Here is a 23,720-nt window from a genome sequence, read left to right on the forward strand (position 1 = left end):
GTTGTGCAGAACCTTGGGGACATCATGCTTTTTGGGTGACAATGTTGTTTAGTAAACTGCACAACGATTGTATGCTCTCCGAGTGTGCAATTTCCTATAAAGAGAGTTAACAATTTCGACATTTTATTTTTGTGAATAGGGGATAATAGCAATGGCGGTAGTGATGGAAACAAATAAAATAGTTTTATCTCGAAATGGGTCAAGCGTCATTTTTTACAGTTTTAAATTAAATTCACAATTAGATAGAGGAAAATAAAACCCTTCCGGCTGTACCTCACTAGTCACATGACAAGGGATATTCTTTCAAGTTATGATTACAAATTTTCTTGTCATTTTCTTTGTTTATTCGAAGGTTTAATTGCAAATATCTCAACCTCACGAGAATGTATTTAGCTCGTTTTGCGATGAACTTCTCAGAATATGCACGAATGAATCAATAAGTACTCACTGTGAGCACGTCATGTACAATGATCTTTGCCTGTTCTCTGACTGCTGACTCTTTCTGGACATCCTATACACAAAGATGAATAGTACATCAATGTCAGAGTATAGATACTTAATTTTAGAGTAAAGATGAGGAAAAGCAAGAGAAGAAAAGGGACGACTTTCATTTTTAGGGACACTATAGCACAGGACTGAATATCTTTACCACGATGAAAAGATTGATGATGTTATTTTCTTACCTCCAGAATACCGTCGAGGAATGCCAACGCCGAGTCCTCGGCGTATTTCTGGACCCGGGCAGCCTGGGAAAGGATACGGTCGAATGTTTAGCGATCGTCATAACCCCCCCCCCCCCCCAAATGAATAAACAACAAGCAAAAACAACAACAACAACAACAAAACTACAACAGCAACAACAAAACATGACAGTGATTTGCAGTCATGATGAGACACAAAAAAACCCCCAAACAAACCGGATGTGAAATTAAAAAAAAAAAAAATTAATAGTGAAAATAGGTTTATAGCTTAGATAATTTGTCAGTCGAAGATTCACGCTTTGTAAGAAAAACAAATAAAGGAATACAATCAAACGTACACATGGTCTGAAATATCAACTTTCGCCAACAGTATACGATTAAGAGAATAAAACTTCACTCACAATGTACACATTTTGTACAATGGTTCTTGACTGAACTTTTAGCTCTGATAATTTCCAGACGTCCTACAAGAAAGAACACTAGATACAAACGGCATTTCTACTTATTGTTTCTCCAGAGAATAAGTAGAAACTAAGTTCCCAACCGAAGTGGTTCTACAGTTTTGAAAATAGAGTCTTTTTTTAAAGAAGACAAAAACTCTTACCTCAATAACTTCGTGGAGAAAGCCTGCCGCCAAATCTTCGGCAGCTTTGATATCTCTAGCTGCCTGCAAAGGAGACAAAATAAGATAGACCGTGTCAATGATGTTCGAAATGTACATCTTCTGCATTTGCATTTCCATTTGCATTTGCCTGCAGCAAAAATTTCTTATCCTGTATTTGTGAAATGGATTTAGAGCAGTTTACTTTATATCATACTCTATGTTAAAGGTACTAGCCCACATTTGCAAACCCACGAAAATCAAAACTGCATAAAACAGGTCCAATATGACTTCAAGTACAAGTTATAACAGTAACATACCTCACCTGTCGCTCTTTGTCTATACCATTCGATAAAAGAGTGAAAATCATCGTTTTAAAATCAATTTTCAAACCGGGTCAACCCGACCCAAAATCGAATTACGAGCGCGGGCTATAGCTACGTACATTGTACATGTAACACGTACGTGGACCGGAGCTAGCGAGCGTTATACGCATGCATACAGATTACGGTGCATTTTCATTTATTTTTATGAAAGTAATGGACTAATTGGAACGAAATTTTGCACAGGTGTTACTGCAATCATACCCAAACTCCATGCTAACTATGAGACCAATTGCTGCAGGTTTACAAATGTGGGCTAATACCTTTAAGCAATAAATGCATTTTTGTTGGCTTTATTTCAGCCTGTGAATACATGGAAAAAGCATAGTAAAACTCTATTTCTCTCTCTCTCTCTGTCTCATTTATCTCTTTTGATGACATCTTACACGCCTTTTGTCTTTCTACAAACAGAAGCTGGGAAAAGGAATAAAAGAGAATATTTATAGAACTCTTACTTGATACGCATTCTGCACGATAACCTTTGCCTGTTCCCTCAGCTGAAATTCCTTGCTCACTTCCTGTGAAGAATGGAGACAAATCAATTAACTTCGTCGAAGAAAACGAGGAGATTCAATGAACATCTGCCATAACTTACATAACTCTATGACATTGATTTATGTCCCATGTTTTGATTGAGATGTGAAAATAGAAGGAGCGATTTTAAGCCAGAGATTAATAAATTAAAGATGGATTATAATGAAGATTTCAGGAGGATCACTGGCAGCCTCCAAGACGGCTAAACCAGGCAAAGAAAATGTTAGATAAGTAATACGGTATAAATCATTCGAGATGGTGAGCTTGGTAAAGTTCATTTGCAGCAAACAAATCAAGTGTCTTACCTCATACACTCCTTGCACAATGGCCTTTGACTGTGCCTTCAGATCCGATTTCTCACTCACTCCCTGAAATATTTAATAACAGAAGCATGAAATATGGTGCAGGTTCATCTAAACTTAGTTCAGCCATTTTGCCTTCAATTTCAGGTACCAAACTAAGTGCTAATCTAGTCGCACGTTGCCTCTGGATATAGGGCCTACGTTTGTGTTAGAGTTTTCCCAAGTATGAGGTATCAATGAGTTACACAAAAATGACAATGTAAATATGTTTTTGATTCTCACCTGGAGCACATCGTCAAGGAAGTTCGTCGCCGATTCTTCGGCAGCGTGGTGATCCTTTACTGCCTGTGAGCGCGATGAGCATGGTGAGTAGAAATTTTATAATGAAACCGGTAAATGGTATATACTTGAATCATTCATATTGATTTAGTCTGCATAATGATGACTTATCTGCAGATTAAGGACGAAATATTCAAGGTATGAGGCACATTATTGTTTTTTGCACTAAAAATATATTATCAGAAATTTTCGATGTAGACTCGAATTAAAAGTGAGGTGTTATATGTCAAAAATGATTCCTTCTAACATTTGGATACCTACCTCGTATACATTCTGTACAATGGTCGAGGCCCGTTCTTCGAGTTCAGTCACTGCCCTTACCTCCTACAAACAGAGATAAAGACATTTCGTCAATGCTATGCATGTTTGCTGGTGTTCTTATTGACATTAATTCATCAACTTAGATCTTATAATTGGTATATTATGATTATGATACATGATTACTGTAAGATCTATGCATTACGAATTCAAAAAAGAAACTGGTGGCTTACCATGCTTACCTTGAACACATTCTGGACAATGGCCTTTGATTGCAGCTTCAAATCAAACTCAGCATCCACTTTCTGAGTAAACAGCAGAGCAAACACGTAATTAAGTCCTTTTTAACTTTAACCATACCATCAGTGCATATATTTTTCAGTAATTGTGATGACAAAATTGTTTTTAGATTACACATATCAATGCACGTATGATAACATGCAGTCACGGAACAATTTTCTTTACATATTCGGTGTACACTGTACCCAGTTCAACTTTCCACTGGGCATGCTGGGTATTTGGATTTAAAACGGAACAAAACTAGTTAAACGTTGCTGCTTCTTACCATCAGCACATCGTCAAGGAAGACTGTGGCTGATTCTTTGGCAGCTTGGTGATCCTCCACTGCCTGTGAGTAAAATATTAATTGAAACAAATATTTTTACCCGAAGGCGTACATGCATCGTATATTAGTTTACACATGTATTTGTTTTACTAATGATTTCTTTCACAAACAAAAACTCAATGTAAAACAGACACTCAGATCAGCTGGAATACAGGTATACTTGTCAAATAATACATGTATGCAAAGGTCCGAGGATCATATCTTGCAGTATGGTCTGACAGAACGGCAGTCACTGAAAAAAACAAACCCCATGTATAATGCGTACCTTAAATACATTCTGCACAATGGTCGTCGCCTGTGCCTTTAATTCAGTCGCTTTCGCAGCTTCCTACAAAGAGAACAAAATGAAGAAAGTGTGATTATGACAATGTTTATATGAGAATATGTTAGAGAAAGGGGGTCATCAATATAACAGTTGTAATTTTCTCTGTGTTTTTTCCGAATGGTTGTAAAACCGAAATGAAGCACACTTTGTTGTAAATACCAGAAATGGAAACCTGCTAAAGGACATCTGTGAAACTAAGAATTCTTATCATCACCCCGGATCACTTCAAAATGATACGAGACTAATGTCATTATGTTGACGAAAACAAACTTATGCATTACTTTCAAACAAACACAATAAGCTATTCGCTGGATAGATTCTATAACTGCGATGTGGATCATCACGTGGATCATCCGCCACTTAGTTATAACTTCAGACACGGTCAGTACATATGCTTTCTCGCATGAGTATTGTCGCGTTAAGCTACTGTAATTTCTGTTATATGACTTTACCTGAATATGTTGTGTCGCCTTTGAGTCGTTCTGTGTCACAGAACTCCTGCAGCAAGAATAAAAAAGAGTAAGAATGAGAGTTTATAGAATAACAGTGTTTCCCCTAAATTATCCCCTGCTTTTATTATCTTTATTTACATAGCAATGTACTCCATTTTTATGTTTACAAATTATAAACCAAGAAATTGTAATCATTATCATATTTTCCCCGTTCTGCAAATCCTGTCCGTTAGATGAATTAACTATCAGCATGGTTAAACGTTGCATGTCATGATGTAGCCATTGTGTTTTATAGTTAATGACTCACCCAATCCCGTACGAACAAGCAAGGATGACTGTGTGGCGTGCGAGTTCGGGAAGAGAGCGGGTCTTCCTTGCTCTCTGTTGGCGACCTGAATAAAGGTGCAGAAACATACAAAATATTTTAAAAGAAAAAAATATAAGAAAGAGGAATTGGAAAGGCACAGTAATAATCATGCAGAACCTCTCACAGGTAGTGGGAAATCGAGGTTGTTCGATTTTGATGCGAAATCTCTGAATGCCATACCATTTGGAAGATAAATGATAAGAGGGAACACAAAAACTGTGGTATTACATTTCGCATAATACCACTTGGTATCATTATGTATGGTATACACTAACATGATGAATTCATTCTTGGTTCCATTCCAGATTAAGCTTAATTATTAAAATGTATTTATTCTTAAGGATGATTTTTGTCTTTTCCTTTTCTGTGCTACTTTTCCTCTATAATACACCTGTCAAATATTGCATGACTGGAGGTATGCGAGAAAAGTAAACAGGTACATACAGAGCATAATTTTTTGCGCACCCCACGAAACACAATATGACTAAAGGCCGAATTACAAAATTGCTTCTATCTCAATAATGATGTATGAAATTCAGACAAAAAGTTGTCGATTTGTCACTCACCATTTTTCGCTGTACAGCATGCCAAAAATGACACCATACGATCAATTTTGGTCAAATTATTGCCCATTTTGATCGATCAGATGAATCTATCAAGTGATTCGGTCATCTGCTATATAAGAAAGTAATGTTTGGCGCCGGTTCGCAGGCCCCTGGAAACAGGGACAGGGTATTGTTGCGTCACCCGGAGTGCGCGCAAACTTCAAGTTGACGCAATCAAAGAATAAACATGTTTAGTTTTTCTGTAATTGTATTTTGTTTTCTGTCTTTCACATGGAATTCATTTTAGAACATTATGAATTCAAAGAAAATGGCTTTAAAGGAAAATTGACTCGAATGAACATTAATTATCACGAATAAAACCAAAAATCAAACCCGTAGACACATTGTAGTGACCAATCATCACCGTTGATTCATAACGTTACCAGTCACGCAACGCTTGATGCGCGCTACAAGCAGACAAAGTGGACCTCTGTTTATGACGTAATGACCGCACTGTTTTCTCACTCGTGGTTGGTTCCGCGCGTGGCTGTCTTTACCTTCCGCGCAGATGGTCTACCAAATAGGAGGAATATCATTATATTATTTTGTCATTATAAAGTCAAGTGAGATGCTGCTTCAAAATTCTTATTTTTTCTTTACTCTTGATCTCCGACAAATCATAAACTTTGACCCTTTTCATTTCTGAAAAGCATATCAATATTGGAAGAGCGTGACTACTAATAACATGTTATTCTGTGGACTTGTCAGCACAGAAGAAAAGGACGAAGAAGAAGAAGACGACGAAGAAGAAGGAGTAGGAGGAGGAGAAGGAGGAGGAGGAGGAGGAGAAGGAAGAAAAGGAAGAGAAGGAAGAGAAGGATTGAGGAGGAGGAGGTCGGAGGAGAAGAAGGAGGAGAAGAAGAGAAACAAGACTGCTATAGTTATCTAAGAATTTACCCGACAGCGCTGAGCCTTGTAAGCATGGTCAGGTGATATCTACTTTGGATATCTTTGAAAAACCAACGTTTTCTGATAGTGGTTTATCGGATATGCCTGACTTTCAATCGGAGTACCCGAGTTCTTGGGTCCAGCCCTGGTGCTGAGTGTTGACGTCTAGGATAGCAACCTCTTGCAGCAAGAGCAAAACAAGAAGCTGGATTCTTGTCATTACCATGACATTTGCCACTCCAGCAAGGGTTTCTATTGTAGCCACTGTTTGTGAAATGCGACCCTGAATACTCGCGGAAGATTTTAACGATGAAACTTGAACTGTTATTTCGACTCACAGACATCTCAAGATAACATGTATTGCAGAAATAGGTGTATCATACTATCACCAAATCAGAGAGCTTATGAAAAGTCTAGAAGCTCCCAACTATTGCTTTGCAACGAAGCAACGCTATTAATGTTGGTTTACATCGTACCCATGCCACGCCCCAAGTTTACATGTCTATCTTTTATTTCTTAAACGTCGTCTTATGTATGTTATGCATGTTTCGAGAGCACCCACGACGCAACACGGCGTGTGAAAGACAGCTTGCATTGCTGCAATGTTTGTAATTATTGTAATTGAAATGTAACTTTTACCCTTTATGTAACTATATGAGTTAAAGGAACATTGTACGTTTACCCCCCCCCCCAAACTGATGCAACTTTAAAATGCTTACAATATTTATTTATTGGTTGTTTGTTTGTTTGTTGTTTTTTTTGGGGGGGGGGGGTGGGGAGAGATTAACAGTGAAAGGGCGCAACGCCATATTGAGCATTGCAGCATTTTGACGATTTACTTCTAATAATATCACAGACACAGGCACAACTTTAGAAAATTAGAACTGATAATTGCAGTATGTACAGTCAACCTCACATGATACGTCAAATAATCGCCTATTATTAAAAGTCGAAGGTCCTTTCAAGTCTTCTTCTCTTTATATTCTATTGATTTTTATCCCACAAAAGTTCAATTTTCTCGAAGTCGAAGCTATTTCTTCAGTCCAAATAGATTTGACTTGGGCAAGGTTGACTGTGTTTACCTGTACATCTTTTCAATTGAATTAGTATACCACATACAGTTTAGTCGAGTTTCGTCATAGCTGACATTCATATCAGCTCAAGCGTTTCTTTGATGTGATAAAAATTTCATGATAATAATGTTGATAAGTCATGAGGTTGTGGATGCAACTCTAAATAAAACACATGGGAATATAAGGCTAGAATTACTTATTTACTCATTTATTTGAACTCTCTTCAAAGAAGGAATAATAATCATTAATATATAATACGCCACCATTTTGCTTGTGAGATATGAATTTTTTCCTTTTATACTGATTAATCCATAAAAGGCTGAGTGATTTATTGCACTCAATCTTTCTGAAGTTGGTTTGGTTTGATTTTCCTTTCTTGCAAAAGGCACAGAATACTTGACATTGTGCTTTGGTCTCAAGATTTTTTATGGTTTTTTTTTTCTCTTAATTATAGATAGTATACCAGTGCAGGTTTTCCTAGGTTGACAATTAGGTCATACAACCTTTTTTTTTTTTTTTTTTTTGGTTTGTTTGTTTTTGTATTCTTTTCTGGAACAGTCATTCTCCTATGCATCTTATTCACTGGCTGTAGGTCAGCTCTTACTTTTTTCAAACTTACAGTATAATATCTCCATGACTTGCTGTTGGAGTTTAAATCCTCAGTGCTTGCAAGCAATGTCCAGGCTTACATCAACTTGATTTCTATTTCTGCGCATGCACATGTAGTTGAGGAAAGTGAAACTTGTTTTCGTTGTTTTCTGGTTCTGGAATCCTTTTTACCATTGTCCAATGAATGTCAATATCACTGTTCTCATTTAGTTGTTGTACCCTCTGCGATGATTGTGAGGGTAATGCATATGCTCATGGCATCGTCGTATTGTCATCGGGGGGCGCGGTCTAGAGTGTGGCTGTGGAGTGATGCTGTGAGGGTGCCACGCCCTGTTTGGAGGTCTTCGGTTGTCCATATGGTTGGCTGGAGGACGCCCCCAGTGTTGACCGACGTTGCCCTGTATCAACGTAAAAAACAAGATTTACAGAAACAGAAAATTTAACCCTTGATAATGCTTTCGGTGAACGTAAATGAGATTGACACTTTTCAAGAGACAGGGACTTCGGCGACCGTGTTAAACTTAAAAGTAATAATCTGTGTTGCTGCAGACTAAAACATACAATGTCATGCACGTATCAGCTGCATTAGGGCCATTCTTATTGATGAAATTGGTGAGCATTTATGAACAATGTATGGCAACCAAATCCAAGTTACAGTCAATGCATCACCTGGTCATTAGAACGCAGTAGATTTGGGTTGAGTAGCTCCCTGGCAGCGTTTTCTCTGACCTCCCGCGACAGTTGAAATAACTGAGACATCTCGTCTGGCGGTGGATGAGGGGGTGGAGGAACCAGTCGTGATGGGGGAGGGATGAACGGCAGAAGAGGATTGATAGGATACCCGCTAATCATCTGTCTGTTTAATGCGTGCTGCTGGTGATTGGCCGAGATGTTTGGTCCTGAAGCGGCATCGCCTGGGAGAGGTAGAGCAGCAGGCATCATGGGGCAGGGAGGAGGTGGAACCATGAAGCAACTCCCAGCATGATGCACGATGTTTGAAGATGATGGTGAGGGGAGGTAGGGTGGGGGAAAGTGAATCCTCTCCTTACTGATCATCTTCTGAAGAGCAACTCGCTCGAGGTTTTTGATATCCCGGAAAGTGAGAGGAGGAGGGATCGGGGGCAGAACGACTGGCACTGCCGTTGGTGGAGAGGAGATTCGGTCGTCTCCAAGGTTGTCATCATTCCCCGATTGAGAGATCTTTAGTTTTTCTCCATTTTCATCAACCTCCTCATCGTAATCATCATCATCGTCATCGTCAGAGTCCTTGGAGAGGATGATGCACTCCTCATTGCGCTGTATGATATCTAACGAGGCATCTCGCTCTGCACCTTCTGATCCCATAATGAATGAGATCGTCACACCGTCTTCATCCTCATCGTCGCTGTCGGGTCCAGACTCTCCAGTGAAGACGGGGTCGCTGTCAGAATCGACGGAGTCTCGTGCGTCTTTGACGCCGTCGTGTGTCCCTCCCGATGCCAGTTCTTCCTCCATAGCTCTCATATCGGCGACAAACTGATCTTGGTAGGTGATAACATCTCTTCCCGGCCACGGTCAGCGGCTGGACAGCAGTTCCTTTCTCGTATGGAGATCGGCAGCATCAATCTTTATCCCATTGATATAATAGCTCAGGGGTGGACACAGGTCTGAGTAGTCAACTGGACCTTCGCAGTCCGCCTGATGAGAGGTGCCTGTTGCGTCATCCTATATGGTACGAAATTACAGGTGAACAAACTTTAATGTAATTACTCAGCTATAGCATCCTTTCTAGAGATAACTTAACAACATTACCGATACTTGAGCACAATTCTGGAGAAGAACTAGCATCATTCAAAACCTAATGATCTCAGTGAAACGTGTTCTTCAAACTTGTTAAGTAAGTCGTAATAGACATGATAAACTTTGATTAAAAGAATTCTTCATTTTTCTTTCTTTCCCTCTTTCTCGTCATGCATGTCTCAGCGACAAATGGCGGCAAAATATCAGTTTTCAACAGGAACATAAGAAAGTATTGTGACACAGAAAATTTGGCGATGTTCCGTACTTGGTTCTCTTTCTTGTCTCCGTCCGGTGTCTGAACGTGCAGCCAGTTGTCCTTACGCACTTCCTAAAGATAGAAAAGTAAATCATCATCACTTTTTTCTTAAAAATCTAAAATGACATTAAAAAAAAATCATATTCACCCACTGAGAACAGGGAAAGTGTGTGAGCCAAGAAGTTTATGTAGCATGCGCATCGTTCTAAAGTGGACATATAAACTCATGTGGTTCGTTGTGCAGAACTTTGGGGACATCATGCTTTTTGGGTGACAATATTGTTTAGTAAACTGCACAACGATTGTATGCAATTTCCTATAAAGAGAGTTAACAATTTCGACATTTTATTTTTGTGAATAGGGGATAATAGCAATAACGTTAATGATGGAAACAAATGAATAGAACTTTCATCTCAAAATGGGTCAAGCCTCATTTTTACAGTTTTAAATCAAGTTCACAATCAGATAGAGGAAAATAAAACCTTTCCGGCTGTACCTCACTAGTCACATAACAAGGGATATTCTTTCAAGTTATGATTACAAATGTTCTTGTCATTTTCTTTGGTTATTCGAAGGTTTAATTGCAAATATCCCAACCTCACGAGAATGTATTTAGCTCGTTTTGCGGTGAACTTCTCCGAATATGTACGAATGAATCAATAAGTACTCACTGTGAGAACGTCCTGTACAATGATCTTTGCCTGTTCTCTGACTTCTGACTCTTTCTGGACATCCTGTACACAAAGACGAATAGTACATCAATGTCAGAGTATAGATACTTTATTTTACAGCAAGGATGAGGAAAAGCAAGAGAAGAAAAGAACGGGTGTAGTTTTTAAGGACACTAGTAACAGACTTAATATGTTTACCACGATGAAAAGATTGAAGACGTTATTTTCTTACCTCCAGGATACCGTCGAGGAATGCCAACGCCGACTCCTCGGCGTCTTTCTGGACCCGGGCAGCCTGGGAAAGGAAACGGTCGAATGTTCAGCGATCGTCATCAAACAAACAAATAGATAAAGAAACACCAACCAAAATAAAAAACAAAATCTACAACAGTAACAACAAAACATGACAGTGATTAGCAGTCAAGATGAGACAAAAACCCCCCAAAAAACCGAATGTGAAATTTTTAACGAAAAAAAAAAATTATAGTGAAAATAGGTTTATAGCTTGGATAATTTGTCAGTCGAAGAGATAACAGTCACGCTTTGTAGGAAAAACAAATAAATATCAACTTTCGGCAATAGTCAGTGGCGTATCTAGGGAAAACGGCGCCCGGGGCAAGCGCGAAAATTGCGCCCCTAACTTCTGAAAAAGACAGTGTTCAACCGCAACCCCATCCCGGTAGGGACTTAAAAAAAAAAGTCAACATGATATGCTTTTTCAAGCACTTGAAAGGGGTCTTTTGAGGGTGACTTAAATGTAATAAATTTTGATCAATTCTGGCGAGCGAGCGCAGCGAGCGAGCCGAAAATTTTTGTATTTCAGCTTACAAAACATGGAATTCTTGTCATTTTTTTGCTTATTAAATCTTACAATTCTAATCAAGATAATAATTTATAGTGACGGCCTTATAGATAACGATTTATACCAACAAACTGAGGACTTGAAAAAATACTCTAAAAAATTAGTAAGCGCGAGTGAGCCGAAATTCGGATATTTCCGCGTCATCATCACGTTTTGTTCTTATCTTCTTCTTCTTTTTTGATGAATTTTGGCGAGCGAGCGCAGCGAGCGAGCCGAAAATTTTTGTATTTCAGCTTACAAAACATGGAATTCTTGTCATTTTTTTTGCTTATTAAATCTTACAATTCTAATCAAGATAATAATTTATAGTGACGGCCTTATAGATAACGATTTATACCAACAAACTGAGGACTTGAAAAAATACTCTAAAAAAATTAGTAAGCGCAAGTGAGCCGAAATTCGGATATTTCCGCGTCATCATCACGTTTTGTTCTTATCTTCTTCTTCTTTTTTGATAAATTTTGACGAGCGAGCGCAGCGAGCAAGCCGAAAATTTTTGTATTTCAGCTTATAAAACATTTTTTTTTTCATTGAGTTTTTATTGATCAAATTAACAAGATTACAAAAACATCACAACAAAATTCGAAATGATAAAAATGCTGCTACTAATAAATAATAACAAAAAATTAAGTCAAAAAAATGAAGAGAATCAAAGCAAAGCAGCATAGAATAAAGTCAATAAGAATGTTGTACATGTGCAATGGTACAGTCATAAACAATAATATCGGCTTATAAAACATGGAATTCTTGTCATATTTTGCTTACTAAATCTTACAATTCTTATCAAGATATAGTGACGGCCTCAAAGATAACGAATTAGAATTTGATACCAACAAACTGAGGACTTGAAGAAATACTGTAAATTAGTGTGCGCGAGTGAGCCGAAATTTGAATATTTCCGCATCATCATCACGTTTTGTTCTCATCTTCTTCTCTTATTTTTCGGAAAAATTCTGGCGAGCGAGCGCAGCGAGCGAGCCGAAAATTTTTGTATTTCAGCTTACAAAATATGGAATTCTTGTCATTTTTTGCTTACTAAATCATACAATTCTAATGAAGATATAGTGACGGCCTTGTAGATAACGATTTATACCAACGAAATGAGGACTTGAAAAAATACTCTAAATTAGTACGCGCGAGTGAGCCGAAATTTGTGTATTTCCGCGTCATCATTACTTTTTGCTCTTATCTTGTTTGGTTTGTTTGTTTGTTTTTTTTTTCTTGTGCCCCCTCCCCCGTATGTTTGAAACCGTTGGTGTCCTCTTTTGATCCAATCGGCGATCGCTTCAGAACGAAAGAAATTGCAGCCGCTGCTCCGTGTAACATTTTGCCTGCTAATTATAAAATGGCATGTGTGAACACAATATACATTGTCCTTTTTACCGCGTCATCACCACGTTGTTTTTTGTTTTTTTTTTTCTTATCTTCTATTTCTACATAAAGTTTGGCGAGCGAGCGTAGCGAGCGAGCCGAAAATTTTTGTATTTCAGCTTACAAAACATGGAGATCTTTTGTGAATACAACAAACATTGTCATTTTGTCCGCGTCATCATCATGTTTTGTTTTGTTTGACCCCTCCCCTTCTCTCTCTCTCCCCCCCCCCCCCCCCGGGGGGTCCGGGCGAGTTTTTTTTTTTTTTTTTCTTCTTCTTCTATTTTTTTTTTCGTCTTCTTCTTTTTCCTTTTTTTTTCTTCTTCGTTTTTTTTTTTTTTTCGTTTTTTCGTTTTTTTGCGCCCACAAGGAGTGGCGCCCGGGGCACGTGCCCTCCTTGCCCCCCCCCCCCTAGATACGCCTTAAGAGAATAAAACTTCACTAACAATGTACACATTTTGTACAATGGTCCTTGACTGAACTTTTAGCTTTGATAATTTCCAGACGTCCTACAAGAAAGAACACTAGATACAAACGGTATTTCTACTTATTGTTTCTCCAGAGAATAAGTAGAAACTAAGTTTCCAACCGAAGTGGTTCTACAGTTTTGAAAATAGAGTCTTTTTTTTTTAAGAAGACAAAAACTCTCAATAACTTCGTGGAGAAAGCCTGCTGATATCTCTAGCTGCCTGCAAAGGAGACAACATAAGACAGACCGTGTCAATGATGTTCGAAATGTACACCTTCTACATTTGTATTTGTATTTGCATTTGCCTGCAGCAAAAATTTCTTATCCTGTGTTTGTGAAATGGATTTAGAGCAGTTTACTTTATATAACACTCTATGTTAAGCAGTAAATGCATTTTTGTTGGCTTTTTTTTTCAGCCTGTGAATACATGAAAAAAAGCGTAGTAAAACTCTATTTCTCTATCTCTGTCTCCTTTATCTCTTTTGATGACATCTTACCCGCCTTTTGTCTTTCTACAAACAGAAGCTGGGAAAAGGAATAAAAGAGAATATTTATAGAATTCTTACTCGATACGCATTCTGCACGATAACCTTTGCCTGTTCCCTCAGCTGAAATTCCTTGCTCACCTCCTGTGAAGAATGGAGACAAACTTCGTCTAAGAAAACGAGGAGATTCCATGAACACTTGCCATTACTTACATAATTCTATGCCATAGATTTATGCCCATGTTTTGATTGAGATGTAAAAATAGTAGAGATTTTAAGCCAGAGATTAATAAATGAAAGATGGATTATGATGAAGATTTCAAGAGGATCACTGGCAGCCTCCAAGACGGCACGCGAGGCAAAGAAAATGTTAAATAAGTAATACGGTATATTCAAGTTCATTTACAGCAAACAAATTAAATTTCTTACCTTATACACTCCTTGCACAATGGCCTTTGACTGTGCCTTTAGTTCCGATTCCTCACTCACTCCCTGAAAGATTTGATAACAGAAGCATGAAATATGGTGCAAGTTCATTTAAACTGTAATAATTCCGCAAATTTGCTTTCATTTATTTCAGATAACAAACTAAGTGCTTATCTAGTCGCACATTGCTTCTGGATAGGGCCTACGTTTTTGTTAGAGTCTTCCCAAGTCTGAGTTAATTAATGAGTTACAAAACTGACAATGTAAACGTTGCTGCTTCTCACCTCGAGCACATCGTCAAGGAAGTTCGTCGCTGATTCTTCGGCAACTTGGTGATCCTTTACTGCCTGTGAGCGCGGTGTACATAGTGAGTGGAAATTGTATAATGAACCCGGTAAATGGTATATAAATATATGTAAAAATGTATATATACCTGAATCATTCATTTTGATTATGTCTGCCTAATGATGACTTATCTGCAGATTATAAGGACGAAACATTCAAGGTATGAAGCACTTGATTGCTTTCTTTCATTAAAAAAAAATCTATTATCAGTAATAGATGTAGATGTAGACTCGATTTAAAAATGAAGTGTGATATGTAAAGATTATTCCTTTTAACATCTGGTCAGGATACCTACCTTGTATACACTCTGTACAATGATGGAGGCACGTGCTTCGAGTTCATTCAATGCCCTTTCCTCCTACAAACAGAGATGACATCTTTTCGTTAATGCTATGCATGTTTGCTGGTGTCCTTATTGGCATTTATCAACTAAGATCTTATTTGTCTATTATGATTATGATATATGATTATCATAAGATCTATGCATTATGTATTCAAAAAGGAAACTGGGGGCTTACCTTGAACACATTCTGGACAATGGCCATTGATTGCAGCTTTAGATCCAACTCAGCATCCACTTTCTGAGTAACAGCAGAGGAATTAACCCGTAATTAATTCCTTTTTTATTTTAACCATACCATCAGTATATATTTCTCAGTAAATGTGATGTCAAAATTGTTTTTAGATTACACACATCAATGCACGTATATGATAACATGCAGTCACGGAACAATTTTCTTTACATATTCGGTATACCCAGTTGAACTTTCCACTGGGTATTTTTATTTAAAACAGAACAAAACTAGTTAAACGTTGCTGATTCTTACCATCAGCACATCGTCAAGGAAGGTTGTTGCTGATTCTTTGGCAGCTTGGTGATCCTTTACTGCCTGTGAGTACAATATTCATTGAAACAAATATCTTTACCGGATGACGTACATGCATCGTATATTAGTTTTCACATGTATTTGTTTTACTAATGATTTATTTCACGAACAAAAACTCAATGTAAAACAGACACTCAGATCAGCTGGAACACAGGCATACTTGTCAAATAATACATGTATGCGAAGGTCCGAGGATCATATCTTGTAGTATGGTCTGACAGAACGGCAGTCACTGAAAAAAACAAACCCCATGTATAATGCGTACCTTAAATACATTCTGCACAATGGTCGTCGCCTGTGCCTTTAATTCAGTCGCTTTTGCAGCTTCCTACAAAGAGAACAAAAGGAAGAAAGTGTGATTATGACAATGCATGTTTGAGAATATGTTAGAGAAAGGGGGTCGTCAATATATCAGTTGTCTCTGGGTTTTTTTTTTTTCCTTTCCGAATGGTTGTAAATACCAGAAATGGAAACCTGCTAAAGGAAATCTGTGAAACTAAGAATTCTTGTCATCACCCCGGATCACTCAAAGTGATACGAGACTAATGTCATTATGTTGACGAAAACAAACTCATGCATTACTTTCAAACAAACACAATAAGCTATTCCTGGATACATTCTATAACTGCGATGTGGATCATCATGTGAATGATCCGCCACTTAGTTATAACTTCAGACACAGTCAGTACATTTGCTTTCTCGCATGAGTATAATTTTCGCGTTAAGCTACTGTAATTTCCTTTATATGACTTTACCTGAATATGTTGTGTCGCCTTTGAGTCGTTCTGTGTCACAGAACTCCTGCAGCAAGAATAAAAAAGAGCAAGGAGAATGAGTGTTATAGAATAACAGCGTTTCCCCTAAATTATTCCCTTGCTTTTATTTTTATTTACATATCAATGAATTCCCTTTTTATGTCTACAAATCATAAATCAAGAAATTGTAATCACTAAAAATCATCCCGTTAGATGAATTAACTATCAGCATGGTTAAACGCTCCATGTCATGATGTAGCCATTGTGTTTTACAGTTAATGACTCACCCAATCCCGTACGAACAAGCAAGGATAACTGTGTGGCGTGCGAGTTTGGGGAGAGAGCGGGTCTTCCTTGCTCTCTGTTGGCGACCTGAATAAAGATGCAGAAACATACAAAATATTTCAAAAGACAAAATATAAGAAAGAGGAATTGGAAAGGCACAGTAATAATCATGCAGAACGTCTCACAGGTAGTGTGAAATCGAGGTTGTTCGATTTTGATGCGAAATCTCTGAATGCCATACCATTTGGAAGATATATGATAAGAGGGAACACAAAAACTGTGGTATTACATTTCGCATAATACCACTTGGTATCATTATGTATGGTATACACTAACATGATGAATTCATTCTTGGTTCCATTCCAGATTAAGCTTAATTATTAAAATGTATTTATTCTTAAGGATGATTTTTGTCTTTTCCTTTTTTGTGCTACTTTACCTCTATAATACACCTGTCAAATATTGCATGACTGGAGGTATGCGTATACAAGAAAAGTAAACAAGTACATACAGAGCATAATTTTTGCGCACCCCCAAGACACACAATATAACTATAGGCCGAATTACAAAATTGATTCTATCTCAATAATGATGTATGAAATTCAGACAAAAAGTTGTCGACTTGTCACTTACCACTTTTCGGTGTGCAACATGCCAAAAATGACACGATGCGATCAATTTTGGTCAAATTATTGCCCATTTTGATCGATCAGATGAATCTATCAAGTGATTCGGTCATCTGCTATATAAGAAAGTAATGTTTGGCGCCGGTTCGCAGGCCCCTGGAAACAGGGACAGGGTATTGTTGCGTCATCCGCAGTGCGCGCAAACTTCAAGTTGACGCAATCAAAGAATAAACATGTTTAGTTTTTTTCTGCAAAGATCTTTTGTTTTCTGTCTTTCACATAGAATTTATTTTAGAACATTATGAATTTAAATAAAATGGCTTTCAAGGGAAATTTACTCAAATGAACATTAATTTTCACGAACAAAACCAAATATCAAACCCACAGACACATCGTAGTGACCAATCATTACCGTTGATTCCATAACGTTACCAGTCACGCACCGCTTGATACGTGCTACCATTGGACCTCTGTTTATGACGTAATGACCTCACTGTTTTCTCACTCGTGATTGGTTCCGCGCGTGGCTGTCTTTACTTTCCGCACAGATGGTCTACCAAATAGGAGGAATATCATTTTATTATTTTGTCATTATAAAGTCCTTCTTATTCAAAATGATGTAAGTGAGATGTTTCTTCAAAATTCTTATTTTTTCTTTACGCTTGATCTCCGACAAAATCATAAACTTTGACCCGTCTCATTTCTTGAAAGCATATTGGTATTGGAAGAGAGTGACTACTAATAACATGTTATTCTGTGGACGTGTCAGCAAAGAAAAAGACGAAGAAGAAAAGAAGGAGGAGGAGAAGAAGAAGAAGAAGGAGGAGAAGAAGGAAGAGGAGGAGGAGGAGAAGGAGGAGGACAAGAGAAGCAAGACTGCTATAGTTATCCAAGAATTTAAATCAGAGAGCTTATGAAAAGTCTAGAAGCTCCCAAATATTGCTTTGAAACGAAGCAACGCTATTAATGTTGGTTTACATCGTACCCATGCCACGCCCCAAGTTTACATGTCTATCTTTTATTTCTTAAACGTCGTCTTATGTACAATGTATGTTATGCATGTTTCGAGAGCACCCAAGACGCAGCACGGCGTCTGAAAGACAGCTTGCATTGCTGCAATGTTTTTAATTATTGTAATTGAAATGTAACTTTTACCCTTTATGTAACTATATGAGTTAAAGGAACATTGTGCGTTTCCCCTCCCATACTGATGCAACTTTAAAATGCTTACAATATTAATTGTTTGTTTGTTTGTTGGTTGGTTGTTGGTTTTTTTTTTTGGGGGGGGGGGGAGATTAACAGTGAAAGGGCGCAACGCCATATTGAGCATTGCAGCATTTTGACGATTTACTTCTAATAATATCACAGACACAGGCACAACTTTAGAAAATTAGAACTGATAATTGCAGTATGTACAGTCAACCTCACATGATACGTCAAATAATCGCCTATTATTAAAAGTCGAAGGTCTTTTCAAGTCTTCTTCTCTTTATATTCTATTGATTTTTATCCCACAAAAGTTCAATTTCTCGAAGTCGAAGCTATTTCTTCAGTCCAAATAGATTTGACTTGGGCAAGGTTGACTGTGTTTACCTGTGCATCTTTTCAATTGAATTAGTATACCACATACAGTTTAGTCGAGTTTCGTCATAGCTGACATTCATATCAGCTCAAGCGTTTCTTTGATGTGATAATAGTTTCATGATAATAATGTTGATAAGTCACGAGGTTGTGGATGCAACTCCAAATAAAACACTTGGGAATATAAGGCTAGAATTATTTATTTACTCATTTATTTGAACTCTCTTCACAGAAGGAATAATAATCATTAATATATTATACGCCGCCATTTTGCTTGTGAGATATGATTTTTTTTCCTTTTATACTGATTAATCCATAAAAGGCTGAGTGATTTATTGCACTCAATCTTTCTGAAGTTGGTTTGGTTTGATTTTCCTTAATTGCAAAAGGCACAGAATACTTGACATTGTGCTTTGGTCTCAAGATTTTTTTTTCTTTTTTTTTTTTCTTGATTATAGATAGTATACCAGTGCAGGTTTTCCTAGGTCGACAATTAGGTCATACAATCTTTTTTTTTTTTTTTGGTTTGTTTGTTTTTGTATTCTTTTCTGGAACAGTCATTCTCCTATGCATCTTATTCACTGGTTGAAGGTCAGGTCATACTTCAAACTTACAGTATAATATCAGCGTAGCTGTTGGAGTTAAAACCCTCAGTGCTTCCAAGAAATGTCCAAGATTACATCAACTTGATTTCTATTTCTGCGCATGCTCATGTTAGTTGAGGAAAGCAAAACTTGTTGTCAATGTTTTCTGGTTCTGGAATCCTTTTCACCATTGTCCAATGAATATCACTTTTCTTATTAGTTGTTGTACCCTCTGCGATGATTGCGAGGGTAATGCATGTGCTCATGGCATCGTCGTATTGTCATCGGTGGGCGTGGTCTAGAGTGTGGATGTGGAGGGATGCTGTCAGGATGCCACGCCCTGTTTGGAGGTCTTCGGTTGTCCACATGGTTGGCTGGAGGACGCCGCCAGTGTTGACCGACGTTGCCCTGTATCAACGTAAGAAAGAAGATTTGTTTTTGGTGAATGTAAATGAGATTGTCACCGTTCAAGAGACAGCAGGCTTAGGCGACCGTTTTAAACTTTATAATAATCTTAACTTTGATGAAACATGCATTTTGTCAGCTGCATTAGGGCCATTCTCATTGATGAAATTGGTAAGCGCAAGCAGGGATAATGTATGGCAACCAAGTGCAAGTTACAATCAATGCATCACCTGGCTATTGGAACTCAGTAGATTTGGGTTGATAATCTCCCTGGCAGCGTTTTCTCTGACCTCCCGCGACAGTTGAAATAACTGAGACATCTCGTCTGGCGGTGGATGAGGGGGTGGAGGAACCAGCCGTGATGGGGGAGGGATGAACGGCAGAAGAGGGTTGATGGGATACCCACTGATCAGCTGTCTGTTTAATGCGTGCTGCTGGTGGTTGGCCGAGATGTTTGGTCCTGAAGCGGCATCGCCTGGGAGAGGTAGAGCAGCAGGCATCATGGGGTTTGGAGGAGGTGGAACCATGAAGCAACTCCCAGCATGCACTGCGATGTTTGAAGATGATGGTGAGGGGAGGTAGGGTGGGGGAAAGTGAATCCTCTCTTTACTGATCATCTTCTGAAGAGCAACTCGCTCGAGGTTTTTGATATCCCGAAAAGTGAGAGGAGGAGGGATCGGGGGCAGAACGACTGGCACTGCCGTTGGTCGAGAGGAGATTGGGTCGTCTCCAGGGTTGTCATCACTCCCCGATTGAGAGATATTTAGTTTTTCTCTATTTTCATCAACTTCCTCATCGTAACCGTTATCATCATCGTCAGAGTCAGAGTCTTTGGAGAGGATGATGCACTCCTCATTGCGCTGTATGATATCCAACGAGGCATCTCGCTCTGCACCTTCTGATCCCATAATGAATGAGATCTTCACACCGTCTTCATCCTCATCGTCGCTGTCGGGTCGGGACTCTCCAGTGAAGACGCGGTCGCTGTCAGAATCGACGGAGTCTCGTGCGTCTTTGACGCCGTCGTGTGTCCCTCCCGATGCCAGTTCTTCCTCCATAGCTCTCATATCGGCGACAAACTGATCTTGGTAGGTGATGACATCTCTTCCCGGCCACGGTCCGCGGCTGGACAGGAGTTCCTTTCTCGTTTGGAGATCGACAGCATCAATCTTTATCCCATTGATATAATAGCTCTGGGGTGGACAGAGGTCTGAGTAGTCAACTGGACCTTCGCAGTCCGCCTGATGAGAGGAGCCAGTTGCGTCATCCTACATGATACGAAATTACAGGTGAACAAACTTAAGTGTGATGCCTCAGCACTAGCATCCTTTCTAGAGATAACTTAACAACATTGCCAACACTTGAGCACAATTCTGGAGAAGAACTAGCATCATTCAAAACCTAATGATCTCAGTGAAACGTGTACTTCAAACTTGTTAAGTAAGTCGTAATAGACATGATAAACGTTGATTAAAAGAATTCTTCATTTTTCTTTCTTTCCCTCTTTTCGTCATGTATGTCTCAGCGACAAATGGCGGCAAAATATTAGTTTTCAACAGGAACATAAGAAAGTCTTGTGACTCAGAAAATTTGGCGATGTTCCGTACTTGATTCTCTTTCTTGTCTTCGTCCTGTGTTTGAACGTGTAGCCAATTGTCCTTACTCACTTCCTAAAGACAGAAAAGTAAATCATTATCACTTTTTTCTTAAAAATCTAAAATGACATTCAAAAGTCATGTTCACCCACTGAGGACAGGGAAAGTGTGTGAGCGAAGAAGTTTATGTAGCATGCGCAACGTTCTAAAGTGGACATACAAACATACAAACTCATGTGGTTCGTTGTGCAGAACTTTGGGGACATCATGCTTTTTGGGTGACAATATTGTTTAGTAAACTGCATAACGATTGTATGCAATTTCCTATAAAGAGAGTTAACAATTTCGACATTTTATTTTTGTGAATAGGGGATAATAGCAATGACGGTAATGATGGAAACAAATGAATAGTCAGATAGTTTCATCTCAAAATGGGTCAAGCGTCATTTTTACAGTTTGAAATTAAGTTCACAATCAGATAGAGGAAAATAAAACCTTTCCAGCTGTACCCCACTAGTCACATAACAAGGGATATTCTTTAAAGTTATGATTACAATTTTTTTTGGTCATTTTCTTTTTTTTTTTATTCGAAGGCTTAATCGCAAATATCTCAACCTCACGAGAATGCATTTAGCTCGTTTTTGCGATGAACTTCTCAGAATATGTACGAATGAATCAATAAGTACTCACTGTGAGCACGTCCTGTACAATGATCTTCGCCTGTTCCCTGCCTTCTGACTCTTTCTGGACATCCTGTACACAAAGACGAATAGTACATCAATGTCAGAGTATAGATACTTAATTTTAGATTAAAGATGAGGAAAAGCAAGAGAAGAAAAGGGACGACTTTCATTTGTAGGGACACTATAACAACGGACTGAATATCTTTACCACGATGAAAACATTGATGTTATTTTCTTACCTCCAGAATACCGTCGAGGAATGCCAACGCCGAGTCCTCAGCGTCTTTCTGGACCCGGGCAGCCTGGGAAAGGAAACGGTCGAATGTTCAGCGATCGTCATAAAACAAACAAATAAATAAACAAACAAAAACAACAGCAAAACATGACAGTGATTTGCAGTCAAGATGAGACAAAAAACAAAAAACAAAAACAAAACAAACTGGATGTGAAACTTTGAACAAAAAAAAATGATAGTGAAAATGGGTTTATAGCTTGGATAATTTGTCAGACGAAAAGATAACAGTCACGCTTTGTAGGAAAAACAAATAAAGGAATATAATCAAACGTACACATAGTCTGAAATATCAACTTTCGCCAATGGTATACGATTAAGTAAATAAGTCTTCACTAACAATGTACACATTTTGTACAATGGTCCTTGACTGAACTTTTAGCTCTGATAACTTCCAGACGTCCTACAAGAAAGAACACTAGATACAAACGGTATTTCTACTTATTGTTTCTCCAGAGAATAAGTAGAAACTAAGTTCCCAACCGAAGTGGTTCTACAGTTTTGAAAATAGAGTCTTTTTTAAAGAGGACAAAAACTCTTACCTCAATAACTTCATGGAGAAAGCCTACCGCCAAATCTTCGGCAGCTTTGATATCTCTAGCTGCCTGCAAAGGAGACAAAATAAAATAGACCGTGTCAATGATGTTCGAAATGTACACCTTCTACATTTGTATTTGCATTTGCATTTGCCTGCAGTGAAAATTTCTTATCCTTTATTTGTGAAGTGGGTTTAGAGCAGTTTACTTTATATCATACTCTATGTTAAGCAATAAATGCATTTTGTTGGCTTTATTTCAGCCTGTGAATATATGAAAAAAGCATAGTAAAACTCTATTTCTCTCTCTCTCTGTCTCATTTATCTCTTTTGATGACATCTTAACACGCCTTTTGTCTTTCTACAAACAGAAGCTGGGAAAAGGAATAAAAGAGAATATTTATAGAGCTCTTACTTGATACGCATTCTGCACGATAACCTTTGCCTCTTCCCTCAGCTGAAATTCCTTGCTCACGTCCTGTGAAGAATGGAGACAAATCAAATAACTTCGTCTAAGAAAATGAGGAGATTCCGTAAACATCTGCCATAACTTACATAATTCTGTGCCATTGATTTATATCCATGTTTTGATTGAGATGTGGAAATGTAGTAGCGATTTCAAGCCAGAGATTAATAAATGAAAGATGGATTGTGATGAAGATTTCAGGAGGATCACTGGCAGCCTCCAAGATGGCACGCGAGACAAAGAAAATGTTGAATAAGTAATACGATATATTCAAGACAGTCAGCTCCATCAAGTTCATTT

The 23,720-nt window shown here is 38.2% G+C and overlaps 1 protein-coding gene and 3 long non-coding RNA genes across 4 annotated transcripts; all 4 read right to left on the reverse strand.

The window, feature by feature from the left end:
* Positions 1-9,694: 9,694 nt before the first annotated feature.
* Positions 9,695-11,065, reverse strand: LOC140244588 (uncharacterized). Its single transcript, XR_011902292.1, has 3 exons — positions 11,001-11,065; positions 10,769-10,831; positions 9,695-9,766 (listed from the first exon to the last, which is right to left on the reverse strand). It is a non-coding gene; the product is annotated as an uncharacterized lncRNA (long non-coding RNA).
* A 4,517-nt stretch (positions 11,066-15,582) lies between these two features.
* On the reverse strand, positions 15,583-16,415 carry LOC140244634 (uncharacterized). Its single transcript, XR_011902296.1, has 3 exons — positions 16,369-16,415; positions 15,879-15,941; positions 15,583-15,616 (listed from the first exon to the last, which is right to left on the reverse strand). It is a non-coding gene; the product is annotated as an uncharacterized lncRNA (long non-coding RNA).
* Positions 16,416-19,144: 2,729 nt separating this feature from the next.
* Positions 19,145-21,710, reverse strand: LOC140244845 (uncharacterized). Its single transcript, XM_072324455.1, has 3 exons — positions 21,669-21,710; positions 20,080-21,117; positions 19,145-19,852 (listed from the first exon to the last, which is right to left on the reverse strand). The coding sequence occupies exons 1-3, from the start codon at positions 21,708-21,710 to the stop codon at positions 19,661-19,663; spliced, it is 1,272 nt and encodes a 423-aa protein (XP_072180556.1). The 3' UTR covers positions 19,145-19,660.
* Positions 21,711-22,133: 423 nt separating this feature from the next.
* LOC140244679 (uncharacterized) lies at positions 22,134-22,984 on the reverse strand. Its single transcript, XR_011902301.1, has 3 exons — positions 22,962-22,984; positions 22,367-22,429; positions 22,134-22,197 (listed from the first exon to the last, which is right to left on the reverse strand). It is a non-coding gene; the product is annotated as an uncharacterized lncRNA (long non-coding RNA).
* Between the last annotated feature and the right edge of the window lie 736 nt (positions 22,985-23,720).

Source organism: Diadema setosum, chromosome 21, assembly GCF_964275005.1.
Source record: "Diadema setosum chromosome 21, eeDiaSeto1, whole genome shotgun sequence".
In the NCBI taxonomy this organism is placed as follows: domain Eukaryota; kingdom Metazoa; phylum Echinodermata; class Echinoidea; order Diadematoida; family Diadematidae; genus Diadema; species Diadema setosum.

Coding starts and splice junctions, on each gene's coding strand:
- LOC140244845 (XM_072324455.1), bottom strand. CDS start 21,710: ATGTCCCCAAAGTTCTGCACAACGAACCACATGAGTTTGTAT. Junction 21,118..21,668: donor CGAACCACATGAGTTTGTAT/GTTTGTATGTCC, acceptor CGTATCATGTAG/GATGACGCAACTGGCTCCTC. Junction 19,853..20,079: donor TACTGAGTTCCAATAGCCAG/GTGATGCATTGA, acceptor ACGTTGATACAG/GGCAACGTCGGTCAACACTG.